Source organism: Labeo rohita, chromosome 8 (assembly GCF_022985175.1).
Source record: "Labeo rohita strain BAU-BD-2019 chromosome 8, IGBB_LRoh.1.0, whole genome shotgun sequence".
Lineage (NCBI taxonomy): Eukaryota > Metazoa > Chordata > Actinopteri > Cypriniformes > Cyprinidae > Labeo > Labeo rohita.
The window spans coordinates 30,368,678-30,383,528 of record NC_066876.1 but is presented as its reverse complement, the minus strand read 5'-3'; the positions used below and the strand labels follow the sequence as shown (position 1 = coordinate 30,383,528).

The window sequence follows — 14,851 nt, the reverse complement described above, 5'->3', positions numbered from 1 at the left end:
TTTTTTATTATTTGAATATATTTTAAAATGTAATTTATTCTTTAATGAATAAAAAGTTCAGAGGAACAGCATTGCTAAATTTTCTTTCTAAATTTCTTTCTATTCTTCAAAGAATCCTGAAAATAATGTACTCAGTTGTTTTAAATATTGATAATGATAATAAGTGTTTCTTGAACAGCAAATCAGCATATTAGAATGATTTTTAAAGGTTAATGTGTCACTGCAGACTGGAGTAATGAAAATTCAGCTTTGCATCACAGGAATAAATTACAATTTAAAATATAGAATAGAAAGCAGTTATTTTAAATAGTAAAAGTATTTCAACATGTTACTGTTTTCGCTGTAATCTGGATCAAATAAATGCAGGCTTGGTGAGCAGAAGAGACTTCTTTAAAAAACATTAAAAATCTTGTGTCTAGAATTGTATCTGGATATTTCACTGGGGTTTTGGGGTTTATTTTTTATATTTCCCTGGTGTTCTTAGTGATTCTTATTTCTGTAATTTACACATGGTAATAATAATATAATATTTCTTTATTTAAATCAGCATAACTTAAAAGCAGTGATGCACAAATAGTACAATGATTCATAAATTAATATTTCATATTAATATAAACAGAGTGTTTGTTAATCATAAATGTATCATTCATTTTATACATCAAACTGCTTTTTTCCTGTAATTACCTGTAAAAACACCATAAAATCAGCTTTCAAACATGAAAAGCTGGTTTTTCAGGGCACATGCTGACATCAAAAATGCAACTAGGTTATTAGGTTATTAGAGGTGATTTTGCTCAAAGCTTGCATGAGGATACTAACAACTAACTGACCTCTTGTACCTATCATATAAATAAACTGCATGGCCAAAAGTATGAGGAAACTTGAACACCACACGCACATGCTTGTTGGACTTTTAATTCCATAAACATTGATTTGGAGGTTGATCTTCCTTCCACATTTCTGGGAAGCCCTTTAACTAATGATGGAGCAAATATCATCTTTGTGGACCAATGTTTAAGGGACAGAAGTGCTCATTTAGAGGAATAGTTCACTCAAAAATTAAAATGTACTCGCCCTCGGGCCATCCAAGATGTAGAGGAGTTTGTTTCTTTATGGGAACAGATTTGGAGAAATCACTTGCCCACAAAATGGATCCTCTGCAGTGAATGGGTGCCGTCAGAATGAGTCCAAACAGCTGATAAATACAATAATCCACAAGTAATCCAGACCACTCCAGTCCATCAATTGTAAAGTGAAAAGTTGATTGTTTGTAAAAAAAAAAAAAAAAAAAAAAAAAAAAGACTTGTGGATTATTATGATGTTTTTATCAGCTGTTTGGATTCTCTGATGGCACCCATTACTCAACTACTTTTTTGTACCTGTTAATTTAGCTGAAATATAGCTAAATCTGTTCATTACAAAGGTTTGTCCACATACTTTCAGATATGTATTGTATAAAATTGGCATTAAAATGCAAGCAAAACTCTGACATGAATTTCCCAGTAAGTAATGTGAGATTGCAGGGAACGTTTTACGTATTTCCTCTGTGAATGATATATAAGAATGCACTGAATTGTGTGTGTAAAAACAAGCACAGGCATAATGTGAACTAGTCCACATACAGTGGAGAAATATATCACACTAAATTGCATGTGTTCTTGCTTTGTTTCTCTTTTAACTGTGCAATTAATGTGTAATTTCTCCATCTCTTCTGTTACTTTTAGTCCCAAGGCTCCAGGAAAGAAGAAAGGAAATTGAAGAAACATGATAAATATGAAAAGATGATGAGAACACATTGTGCCTACAGGTCCTACACTCCTGCCCTGTTTCCAAAGGAAAAGATGAGGGTTGTATTTCAAGTGCCTTATTATGCTCACAATATTGAACTCAGTTATGAAAGATGGTACGTCTAAACTAAACTGTGCTGACTTGCTTTATGGAACCTCATATTTATGCTGATACCTCACTGTTGTTATGCATCTGATATTGCGATCAACTGAATTTATAATACTAATGTAGACTGATTGTGTTTGTTTTGTATGTTGGAACTGGAAAAGCCTCATCACACTTGGAATTCAACAGGTCCTGCTTTATAAGGAAATAATTTCTAGGTTTCTTAGTATAGTATTGCTTTTTTACTAAATAAGTGTTTTGACATACAGTGTGTTAATTAATGCTTTTTGTAATAGTGCCTTATACATTTCAACTGTTTTATGTGTGAAAGAGTATCACATACACTACCAGTCAAGTTTTTGAACAGTAAGATTTTTAATGTTTTTAAAGAAGTCTCTTCTGCTCAACAAGCCTGCATTTATTTGATCCACAGTAAAAACAGTAGTATTGTGAAATATTTGTACTATTTAAAATAATTGTTTTCTATTTGAATATTTATTAAAATGTAATTTATTCCTGTGATCAAAACCAAAATTTTTAGCATTATTACTCCAGTCTTGTGTCACATGATCCTTCAAAAATATGCTGACTTGCTGTTCAAGAAACATTATTATTTATTTATTATTATTATTATTTTATTATCAATATTTCAAACAGTTGTATAATTATAGAAATTAATACTTTTACTTCACAAGGATGCTTTAGATTAATCATGATAATAAAGTCATTTACAATGTTACTAAAGATTTCTATTTTACATAAATACTGTTCTTCTGAACTTTCTATTCATCAAAGAAACCTAAAAATAATAAAAATCTACTTAGCTGTTTTAACATAATAATAATTATAATAAATGTTTTTTTTTTTTTTTTTTGAGCAGCAATCAGAATATTAGAATGATTTCTGAAGGATTCTGTGACTGGAGTAATGATACTAAAATTCAGCTTTGAAATCACAGAAATAAATTACGTTTTAAAATATATTCAAATAGAAAACAGTTATTTTAAATAGTACAAAATATTTCAATATCATAAATAGTGAATTTTTTTCAAAATTTTACTGGTTTTGCTGTACTTTGTATCAAATAAATGCAGGCTTGTGTGAGCAAAAAACATTAAAAAAAACCTTACTGTTCAACAACTGGTAGTGTATAGATATAAAAATCAAGCAAATTTTAATTTCTCCAAAGTGAACTTTCAGACTTAAACTCTATTTTTATGCTATATATATATATATATATATATATATATATATATATATCAATAAACCTTAGCCCACCTCAATTTCTGACCTAAACGCATTGTATATGCAGTCACTGTGTTCTTTTTATACAAGTTTTGTTAATATATCAATATTTTTACTGGCTGAGCAATAATGAAATGTGAAAAGCGGTGGGCTCTTGAACATATAATTGCCTTGTCATTTCACTATTTAAGTGAGCTGATCTAAAACAAAACTAAATGTTTGATCTTTTCAGAAGATTAATAATTATAATGGTTGTGTTTGGAATAAACATTGTTTTGAATGTGATTTGCCTAGTTGATGTTATTACAAAATTATGTCATCATAATGATTTATGAGATTAACCGTAAAATTGTTATACATATTTATTTTTATTCATATTTCACATGATATGGTCTTTGCATCTGACATGAATTTCTCAATAGAAAAATTAATGGAAAACGAAAGGAATTATTGACAAAAAAAATCGAACCGCCCCGTCTTTCTTTCTTTTTAACTTTGTTATTTATTTTACTTTAATTGTTAATGGCTATTTAATTCAATTTTATTTTATTTTATTTTATTAAACAGGGACTTTTACGCTAGCATTTCCCGGTTTCGACGCGGGAAGTTGTCATGTGTAGAATGAGTTGGCACACATACCGGAAGTAGATTAATGTGGAGTGTGTTCAGGGTGCAGCAGAAGTTTTGACACATTCCTGCAGGCTTTTCTGTGAATACTTCTGCTTTTACTTCAAATTGTGTAAGTTCTAATACAGCTACTTATTTACCTACAATTCAGTCATAAGCAGATCTTTTATGAATGCGGTTATTATATGCGTACCTCAGATAACAAAGCGAATGTACACATATGTTGTGCTGGTCTGACAGAGACATGTTTATGTATGTGGGTTTGTTTACATATGTATTCTCATTATTTATACGTATATTTACAGATATATATTTCTATTATCATCTAGTAATTTAGAATCTTATGTTGCTCTTATTTGCAGCCAGTCTAAGCAGATGTATTTGCTGGAATACATTTATAAATAATTCATTCGTATGTTATATTTGATGAGGTCTATCAACAAATGCTTATTCATTTCCTGATTATCAAACATTAAGATGTGAAATAATCACTTTCTGCCTTTCATTTCTCATCTAGTATGAATTATTTGATGAATACATCTGCTCTTGTCAAATTTCGTCTCTTTAATGAGCAAACTTGCTCTCTGTGAGTTGGTTTTGACAATTAGTGTGATTTACTACGAAACCAAGTGGTTTATCTTTGTATTTGATATGAATTGGTTATTGAACGTGTTTTATCATTTCTAAAGGCCTCAGAGATGATTTCATCTTGTGACTGGGGCTTTTCTGTAGTAGACATAAGATGGTGCTGTTGCATCAGGTTTGATTTTAATCAGCATCACCAGAGGACTTGAGTGTCTGCATTTCTTACATTGCCGTAAATGAAAGAAACGAGTGTGGTTTGCCCCAGGGCTTTTGTTCAGACTTTTTTTGTTCAGTATATATTTTTTCTCAAACCTTCTGCATGTCATATATTAAATGCTATTTAATGTTTACAGGGTGTGGTTAGTGATGTGCATGTAATCACTGCTTATATGTTCTTATAGACTTACAGGTAGCCGCCATGAGTCTTCAATGGACGGCCGTGGCTACGTTTCTGTATGCCGAGGTGTTTGCGGTACTACTGTTATGTGTCCCCTTCATCTCTCCAAAACGGTGAGTTTCAGATGCTGTTGAAGCATGTTAAATTAATAATTAATGCAAAGAGAAAGAAAATTTGCTGAAAATAACCCTCAGGCCATCCAAGATGCTGATAAATTTGTTTCTTCACCAGAACAGTTTTTGAGAAATTTAGCATTGCATTTAGCATTACATACACACTAATAGATCCTCTGCAGTAAATGGGTGTCGTCAGAACGAGAGTCTAAACAGCTGATAAAAACATCACAATTATCCACAAGTAATCCACACCACTCCAGTCCATCAATAAATGTCTTAATTTGATAGTTTGATCATTTTCTTCGAATCTGTTCTAATGAAGGAACAAACTCATCTACATTTTGGCTGGCCTGAGAGTCTGAAGTCCACGCTATCTCTGATAGTCATTAGGTTGTGAAATTTCACTTCTGATCCATTTCATTCACTCTCACCAGTTTTCTCTTTCCAGGAAAGATTCCAAAGTGTTGCCAGTACTGAAATCTGTCCGTTTGTGGCGAAATATTGTTGATGTGTTAAAGTCCTAAATCATGACTCACTTTGAATATTTAGTTAAGTTAAGCTGAGTTGGATGTTTTGATTCCGGTTTTTATTCTGTAAAAAAGATTTGTGAATACAAGTCTTGTGAGGGAGCTATTTCTTAATTTGAGAGCATTCACATGACCTTCCAGCCAATGTAAAAGGTTGCAAGGTTGGGACACTTGGACTTGGTAAACAATATTTTCTTAGAATCACACAGAAACACTGAGAATTGGTGTGTTTGCACAGACCCTCAGAAAATGCTTCTCAAAGACATCTGTATGTGCTCCTTTTTCAGTAGGAGAATTGCAAACCTTAATGATAAGGTTGTTGTATTTGTTGAGAAGGATTAATGTTATCTTATGTGCTCTTTGCCCACTGTTTATAAAGGTATTATCTCTGTTGTTGCCTTTGTAGATGGAGCAAAATTTTCAAGTCTAGACTGGTCGCTTTGATCACAACGTATGGAAACACTGCCTTCATCGTCATCATTTGTATTCTTGTCTTTCTGCTCGTAGGTGAGCTTGAAAACACCTCACTGCATTGTTCTCATCAGTCTAGTTCGCTGCATAAATCTACATATACCAACACATGACAATTAAGTCAGTATGATGTTAAAGAGGATGTCATTATAAGCATTCAGCTGTAAAAAAAAAAAAGGTAAAATAGTAAAAATAGAAAACAGTTTTAAATAGTAAAAATATTTCAAAATGTTACTGTTTTTGCTCTAACTTTTAATCAGGTAAATGCAGCTTTGGTGAGCATAAGAGGCTAATTAACTAAAATAAAATAAAATGCTCCAAAGGTGTAGAATATGACCTCTTTAAGGTCAAAAGAAAGATAAATTAAACAAAATATATTACGTGCTATGTATGTTTTGGTATTTGTATGACTGCCTATATGCAATAATTAAAGTAAAAACATATTTAACTGTTAATACATTCTTTTAAACATCCCTACAAACATTTAAACGAAGTAGTTTCTCTTTAAGAGTTTTACGTTGATTAAACTAGATTTATGAATGAAAATGAGAAACTAACATTTTTATTTCTGCCTCTACAGATGCATTTAGAGAAGTGAGAAAATACAGTGTGACAGAGAAAGTGGATCTGAGCAACAATCCCGTGGCCATTGAGCACATCCACATGAAGCTCTTCAGAGCCCAGAGAAATGAATACATCGCCGGCTTCGCTCTGCTCCTGTGTTTGTGAGTGTGTTTTTTTTTTTTTTTTACCTCTATGTCTCTCTTATTTTCTATGCCACTCGCTCCCACAGGTCTCTCTCATTTCTGCATTTTGCCCACCTTTTGGTTTTCAGAACGCGATCAGTTACACGACTCGGGCTGACTACATTTTAGTTGATGGGTCCCAGCAGATTTTCTGGACCATGCTTGTAAACAGAACTTCACCCGGACTCTTATAACAGGGTTGTTGGGTTCTGCATGCTCTGTTTCTGAGGAGTGTGTTTATAAGAAGATGCACAAGTTGTTTCATGTAACCGTGTGTTATATCCAAGTACCCACTAAAATTACCAGCCAACTGGCAAATAACTTATTTACTCACTAAGACTTGTTGTACTCTCATTAAGTGCTTGCCGAGTGTACACTGAATACACATTGGTGTACAACTACAAATTGTTTCTACTAATTGTTATCTTTCCATAACACTCAACTGTCACTGAAGCCTATTACAGCCCAGTGCTACAGACCTCATCTGTCAATCAAATCAGACCGCCCGCCCACTCAAGGGTAGTCAGGACAGATAGGCTATTTGTTTCATAACTAAAAATGTCCCACTAAAATTTTTATCAGTGATGTTTAATTCAGATATTATCATAGTTATTGATATATGATATTACAGAGTGTAGTGTTATGTTATGATAAGATCTCAGAAACATTTGATTCCATCACAAAGTCAGTGATTTTTGATGATTTTTTTTTATTCTTAACACAAGATCAATAAATTTTCACATTTTATGCTATGACATAAAATATCAGCAATGCCCCATCAGCAATAAAAAATCAGCAATACCACGTGATTTTAAGGCGATTGCTAACAAACAGGACTACAGAGGTTGTCAGGGACATTAAATGCCATCACAGCCAGCTGGTTTCACAGCCTGTATTTATACTTCAGTCTTGCAAACTATTTGTACTTTACTACTTGTAGATTTTTAATAAAGACTGAAGAGCATGAAAAATCCGTTTGGGACCCTGCACCACAAAACTAGTCATAAGTAGCACAGGTATATTTGTAGCAAGAGCCAACAACACATTGTATGGGTCAAAATTATGGATTTTTCTTTTATGCCAAAAATCATTAGGATATTAAGTAAATCATGTTCCATGAAGATATTTTGTACATTTCCTACCATAAATACATCAACTTAATTTTTGATTAGTAATATGCGTTGCTAAGAACTTCATTTTGACAATGATTTTATTTTATTTTATGTTTGCACCATCAGATTCCAGATTTTCAAATAGTTGTATTTCGGCAAGAAATTGTCCCATCATAACATGCATCAATGGAAAGCTTATTTATTTTAGTTTTCAGATTATGTATGACTGGTTTTGTGGTCCAGGATCACAATTGGATTTTTGTCGAGGGAATCAGGGTAATGCAGTAGTTAGTTTCTTTTATTTTGTTAGCATGCTTAATCTTTTTTTTTTTTTCTTTTTTTTTTTATAAGATGAAATGCCCATAAAATGCCACTGAATAGGATTGCAAGTTATATCTAAAATTAGTTGCTATTGCGAGAGCCAAGGTGATATAAAGTCATAAAAATGAAATATAAACATTCTCGAATATTATTTTCTATGTTTTCTGAAATTGTGGTAGTTCAAAAGTCAAAATGGTTAAATGCACCAAAAATCATTTAAGGGTGTAGTTTCCTCTCCTTAAAGAGAGAGTTCACCCAAAAATGAAAGTTCTGTAATTAATTTCTCACCCTCATATCGTTCCAATCCTGTAGCCTTTGTGCATCTTCAGAACACATATTAAGATGTTTTTGATTAAAGTGATTGTCAAATGTAACTGAATGAATTCAAGGTGCACTTTTTCCATTATACAAAATGTAGGTTATAAGCATCTTGGGTTTCTTCTCACAATACTCTTAGCTACCTTTAGTATTACCTTTGAACAAAATAACAAATATACAGACATGCTAGAAAACCATTAAACTTAGCACACAGAACAAAGCACACTGAGCCACCTATTGTGCCATCACTCCAATGTGTGGTTTCTTGGCCTCTACAAAGTATGCATTAAGGAGAGCTAAGTTTAAATACTTTTTTTACAGTACCAGTCTATTTTATAAACCGTTGAAATTTGGCAAATTTTATGCCATCAGTTCATTTGGTGTCATGGTCTCTATGCCGCCATGTGTCATATTGGACATTAGGCCTTGATATTAGAGGTGCTACCATAAAAAAAGCCAAATTTTGAGCAAGTAGATCGCTGTTAGTTCATGTGCATCCATGCTTTTATTTTATTCATAGTAAGATGGCAGTGATGCACAAAGGAAATTATGCAAATCTAGAAATTGTAATCGGTAAGCATGCAAAAATTTCCGATGTGCATGTGAGCTTCTCGAGGGCACAAAAACATTTATTTATTTATTTATTTTTTTAATTATTATTATTTTTCATTTTAGGGGCTTTGTATGTTGTCACTTCGAGAAAATCAGTGGAAAAATATGTACAGCGGTTAAAAATAACTGCAAATGTGTGCAAATATGTACATATGACTGTACTTTATACCAAATGTAAAGCTGAAAATAATTCTCTATGAACTATTTATGTTAAATTTGGTCTTTTGGAAAAGTATGGAGTTTTGAAATGGAAAATGTGTAGGAACCCTGAAATTAGTGCGTGTGACATCAGAGGTTCAACAGTAATTTTATGAAACTACGAGAATACTTTTAATGTGCAAAGAAAACAAGAGCAACGACTTCTCTTCCCTTTCAGTCCAGACTATTTTAACTGTGTCCTTACCTTTCTGGGCCTTAAACGTTTCAGTTGCATTGCTGTCTATGAAGGGTCAGAAAGCTTTTGGATTTCAAAAATATCTTAATTTGTGATCTGAAGATGAGCGAAGATCGACATGAGGGTGAGTAATTAATAACAGATTTTTCATTTTTGGGTGAATTATCCCTTTAATGTTCTGTTTGTATAAATTACTTGCCTGTCATGCCAGTTAGTTCCCTAATTTGTCTCGCACAGATTTATCTCACATCCCCAGCTTATTGGAGACCGTGTCTTTATTTATAGTCATGGAAGGTGAATGAGTTGTGTACGTGTGGGGCAGACAGAGAGCAGAATATGTCGTTATATTACAGTAGACATGGAAAGAATCTAATGTTGAGCCGGTTGGGGGTCCCCCACAATGTTTCCATTCACAAACCTCATCCCTGGGTACTTAACGTCTCGCATCGCCATTGGCCGGTATGCTGTTGTGCTCTATACGTAACATCTGAGAGTCTCCCAGCTCTGCATAGTTTTTCCTTACAGGGGTTTCACCATATTTTCTCTGAATGGCAGGTTATTTATATCCTGCCGGATGACTACTACATCCATTAGCGATAGTACTTCCCTTGACTGCCGGGCTTGAGTGTCGTTTTCGTAATCACGCGGACAGCTGCAGGACATGTGATCAAGCAACTGGTGAAGGGTATTATATTTAGCATGTGTTCATGGCATTCTCACTGAACGAAAGGCCATGACTCTTGTTACAAAATGGACCTGTTCCGCCTTGCCAGCAAACGCACAGATGCCACAAAGGTGACTGAAGCAGCACATGACGGTTTGACATGTGCTACAGGCGTGTTAGCATGCAGTAGCTGTGTGGGCATTTCCAATGTATAGTTCAGTGATTAATGCAAGACAATGGCAAACATTGCAAAAAATAACTTGTTTTTAGAGAATATATATTGAATCAAGTCTGTTTGTCTTTGTCTACTGGCACCTGACAATATTTAGTTAGATTTAAAAAAAAAAAAAAAAAAAAAAAAAAAAACATTTATTTCAAGATATATTGTCTGATGTCTTCTAAAGTTTTTTTTTTTTTTTTCTCTCTCTCTCTCTCTCTCTCTCTCTCTCTCTCTCTCTCTCTTTCCAACATTTTATACACACGCATCTGATATTATAATTATTTTGGTTTATTTTCTTTCCTTTTTCTTCTCTGGGTTTATTGATTCTAATATTATCTACGTTGACATCATTGGAAAAACTGTAATAATCAGCACTTGAATATCAACACAAATTCATGAAACACGTTTTTTATTGCAAAATAATCTAATTTTTTTTTTTAATTTCATACATTATATTAAGAAAAGTCATATTTCACCACCAAAAAATTATTAGAGTTTGCCTGCTGAAAGTGAAGCCTATTTTTAGGACCATGAATTTTGTAGCATTGTTTTCATGGCAATAAAAATGTTTTTTTTTTTTTTTTTTTTTTTTTTTTGTGAAGTATTCATTCACAATTAATATATGCAGTATTTGTTGTATTGCATTTAATTTTTGAATGGATTTTTTTTTTTTTTATTGCAGTGAAAAATACCATTTTTTAAATTATTATTGTTTTGTTTTTATTTGAGTTAACATGTCTGTACTATATAAGGACTTGCACCAAGAAAAAACAACTTAAATCTCATATTTGGCAGGTTTAAAGTTCAGGATAGGTTAAAGTGAATCTGCTGTAGGTCACCTCAGATCACCTTGTCCCATACAGATCATTTGACCAAAGTGTGGGCTTCTCTTGCATTTATGCAAGTTGTGGCTGCCCATTGTTAAAACCATCTGCATTCCGTCTTTGGTCACAACAGCCTTTATGAAATTTTGAACCCTTTGACCCATGTGGACACTGACATGAAGGTGATGCCTTTCCGGTGATGCAAACCGCCAGTGAGCATTCAAGCTCACTGTTCAGATATCCTCGGCCTGCTTCTTTCAGCTCTTCTGGCTCTATGAAATTGTAGAAGACAGGCTGTGTAAAATGAGAAGAGTAGCTTAAAGCTGTACTCTGACTTTAGGCTGACAAAAACCATGTGATATTTGCTTATGGTTGAGCGGTAGTTACTCATTTGTTTATGCAGATTTTTGTTGTGCTGTCTTCTGATGGTGATTAATGCACACAGCGTTTCCTAGAAGTGTTACGCATGCTTCTTAAGTGATGTTAAGTAACCCAATCTCAGATCATTTAGAGAGATGATATTCCTGCAGTCCAATTTATAAATATCATAAAGGCGTGTATGCTCAGATTTGACTCCTCCCTTTCGGATTTGCATGTGAAAATATATGTGGCAATGTGCTCATATTCTGAACTTCATGATTATATCAGGGATGTGATTTTTCCGGATTAATCCGGAATTCCGGATTTTTCGACCTGAAAATGTGACCTATGTGAATCATGCAGATCTGTTAAAAAAAAAAAAAAAAAAAAAAAAAAAAAAAAAAGGGGGGGGGATCTCACAGCCGTCACCATGGTAACCCGGGACGGAACCACAATCGCCGTCCCCGAGCAATAGGGCCACACCGGGCGACACGTCAGATGGCAAAGAGATGCATTTTTCCTTCCTTTCCAAGTATCAACAAGGACGTATTTGCGACCGTTCGCAAATGGCGGATGGCGAAGTATGATTGGTCAGATCACCTGTCAATCAAGCTCCCTGCTGCGCAGTGTAAGTTACCTCAGTCGCTCATTTCGGTTAATTTTCCCAGCCGACAACCGCAAATCATTGTCCGATTATTAACCGTTAACTGATAAGATGGTAAGTTAACACTTTTCAATAAGGTTCATTCAGCGCTGCCGCTCCCACCACGCGCATCACGCACTGTGCGTAGGGTACCGAGTGCTGAGGGGGCACCAAAAAATAGTCTAATGAAAAATCAATAATTATATTTTAATTATTATATTAAATATATAGCTCACTGAATCTGATGGCCGCAAATAGTTTCTCCCGGAATCTAGAGCGAGGGAGTGAGTGCGCCCGCGAGACAGAGACTGTGCTCCAAACCGCGTAGCGCGTGCATGACGAGAGAGAGCAAGAGACCGCGCGTGTGTGCCTCATGAAGCACATGTAAGACAAACTCTACATTATCCCGCTTATTACATGGCTACCTACAAAATAAATCAATAATTTGACACAAAATATTGATTCTAAAAGGAGTTTATTGATTTAAAAACGATTTATATTGCTTCCGCTAAAGAAAATAGTCCGTCTCACTTCTCGTTCTCAAGTAGAAGTACAGATACTTGTGTTAAAAAATACTCTGGTAAAAGTAGAAGTACTGATTTAACTTCTTTACTCAAGTAAAAGTAGCCATGCGAATGATAACCATTTTTTTTTATGCAAAGCTAACGTTTCCTGGACCACACAAATGCTAGAGTGCAAGCTGAGAAACCTAAGTGGATATGGAAAAAAGTTTCTTTATAAGCCATTGCCTACATTTTAAATGGATGTCTGCAAAATAGGCCTAAAACATCACATAGCCTATATGATTATTGTGACAGAGACTGGGACTCCAGGTTAATGAGATTCTGACTGAGTAGCAAGATATGAATTCAATCGTGAATTCAACTGTGATTCTGTGAGAATTGAATTCACAGACCCAGTTTCTCTTTTTTAATCTTCCCCTTAACATTTAAAGGAATCTACATGTAGACTATGTAGGCCTAATGATTTTTCCGCGAATGAATGCTGCCGAATCTGTCGAGTCGTCTTGTAGTGATAGGTCAAGTGCAACGTATATTCCCATTCAATATTTTATTATATTATGCGTCGCTTGTCGGACATAGCAACAGTAACTAAAGGGAACGAAAGGGAATGGTTTTCTATAGCCGCTAAAGAAAATACTGTTGTACCAGTACTGTAGTTACTACCCACAGAGTGTACAAAAATAAGTTAAAATATGTGTACAAAAATAAGTTAAAATTTATTTGTTGTTATAGAGAGAGGTGGTGATGGAGGGGGTGGGGGGGGGGTTGGTTGTCTTAGTATATTTTCCTGCTTTTTTGTCCTTAGCCAATCACATGCCTGATATATTTAAACACACTGCCGTTAAGAAGTTCAGGATTAGTAAGCTTTTTAATGTTTTTTTTTTTTTTTTTTTTAAGAAGTTTCTTGTGCTCATTAAGGCTGTGATCAAAATTTGTTAAAGAATACAGAAAAAAACGGTAATATTGTGAAATACTATTACAATTTAAAACTAGATTAAAAAGTTTGTCAAGACAAACTTTAAGTTGGCTTGAAAAAGCTGGACCAGAAAGTTTTAAAAAGTTTGAAAAGTTTAAAACGTTTAAGAAGTTTTAAAAAGTTTTAAGTTTAATGGTTTTCAGTCAGAAGTAGTTTGAAGTTTAAAGTTTTAATAGGTTAGAGTTTGAATGTTTTGAAGGCAATACAGTTCAATTCAGTTTAAATTTATTTGTATAGGGCTTTTTACAATACATATCGTTGCAAAGCAACTTTACACCAAATTAACGTTTTTACAATATATGTAGTAGTAGCTCACTAGTGGTGACTATGTCAACTTGATGTACATATTAAAGATAAATTAATGATGTAATCAAACAGACAAAGCAGAATTCGGTAGTGCTGTATGTTGTTTCAGGGTTGGCATCATCTGAAGTCCTCTGTGGGTTTGGCATCATCTCTTCTTAAGTGTTCTGGATCCAGACTGGAGCTTATGAATTCCTAGTTACCACGGAATGTCAATCCCATGGCAGAAACAGAACAAATAGGAACATAATTAGCATAGCTGCTGTCCAAACCAAGCAAAGAAAGATTTGTTCAACCGGAGCTAAAAGATTAATAATGAACATTTGATCAGATATAACTGCAGGAAAAGTTTATAAGATGCATTATTTGAATGCTTGGCTAAAAAGATGTCTTTAATCTAGATTTAAACAGAGAGTGTGTCTGAACCCCCGAACGTTGGAAGGCTGTTCCAGAGTTTGGGAGCCAAATGCGAAAAAGCTCTGCCTCCTTTAGTGGACTTTGCTATCCTAGGTACTACCAACAGTCCAGAGTTTTGCGACCTTAGGGAGCGTGATGGATTGTAGCGTGGTAGAAGACTAGTTAGGTACGCAGGAGCTAAACCGTTAAGTGCCTTATAGGTAAAAAGTACTATTTTATAGCTGATGTGAAACCTAATAGGTAGTCAGTGCAGAGACTTTAAAATTGGGGTAATATGATCATATTTTCTCGTTGTGGTAAGGACTCTAGCAGCTGCATTTTGGACTATCTGTAGCTTGCTTATTGAAGATGCAGGACAACCACCTAGTAGTGCATTACAATAGTCCAGTCTAGAGGTCATGAATGCATGAACTAGCTTTTCTGCATCAGAAACAGGTAACATGTTTCGTAGCTTGGCAATGTTTCTAAGATGGAAGAATGCTGTTTTTGTAACGAGAAATATGATTTTCAAAAGACAAGTTGCTGTCTAATATAACACCCAGGCTTTTGACTGTAG

The 14,851-nt window shown here is 34.2% G+C and overlaps 2 protein-coding genes across 2 annotated transcripts in view; both read left to right on the top strand.

Annotated features, from left to right (window-relative positions):
- Positions 1–3,388, top strand: part of slc35a2 (solute carrier family 35 member 2) — a 15,778-nt gene extending 12,390 nt beyond the window's left edge. Inside the window, exon 5 of the mRNA XM_051116288.1 lies at positions 1,725–3,388. Coding sequence (XP_050972245.1) covers positions 1,725–1,758 — 34 coding nt within the window. The 3' untranslated portion in view covers positions 1,759–3,388. The remainder of the gene's footprint in view (positions 1–1,724) is intronic.
- Positions 3,389–3,742: 354 nt separating this feature from the next.
- The window catches only part of bcap31 (B cell receptor associated protein 31), a 29,849-nt gene continuing 18,740 nt past the window's right edge, over positions 3,743–14,851 (top strand). Inside the window, exons 1-4 of the mRNA XM_051116299.1 lie at positions 3,743–3,877; positions 4,752–4,860; positions 5,797–5,897; positions 6,442–6,586. Of these exons, the coding sequence (XP_050972256.1) occupies positions 4,769–4,860; positions 5,797–5,897; positions 6,442–6,586 (338 nt within the window). The 5' untranslated portion in view covers positions 3,743–3,877; positions 4,752–4,768. The remainder of the gene's footprint in view (positions 3,878–4,751; positions 4,861–5,796; positions 5,898–6,441; positions 6,587–14,851) is intronic.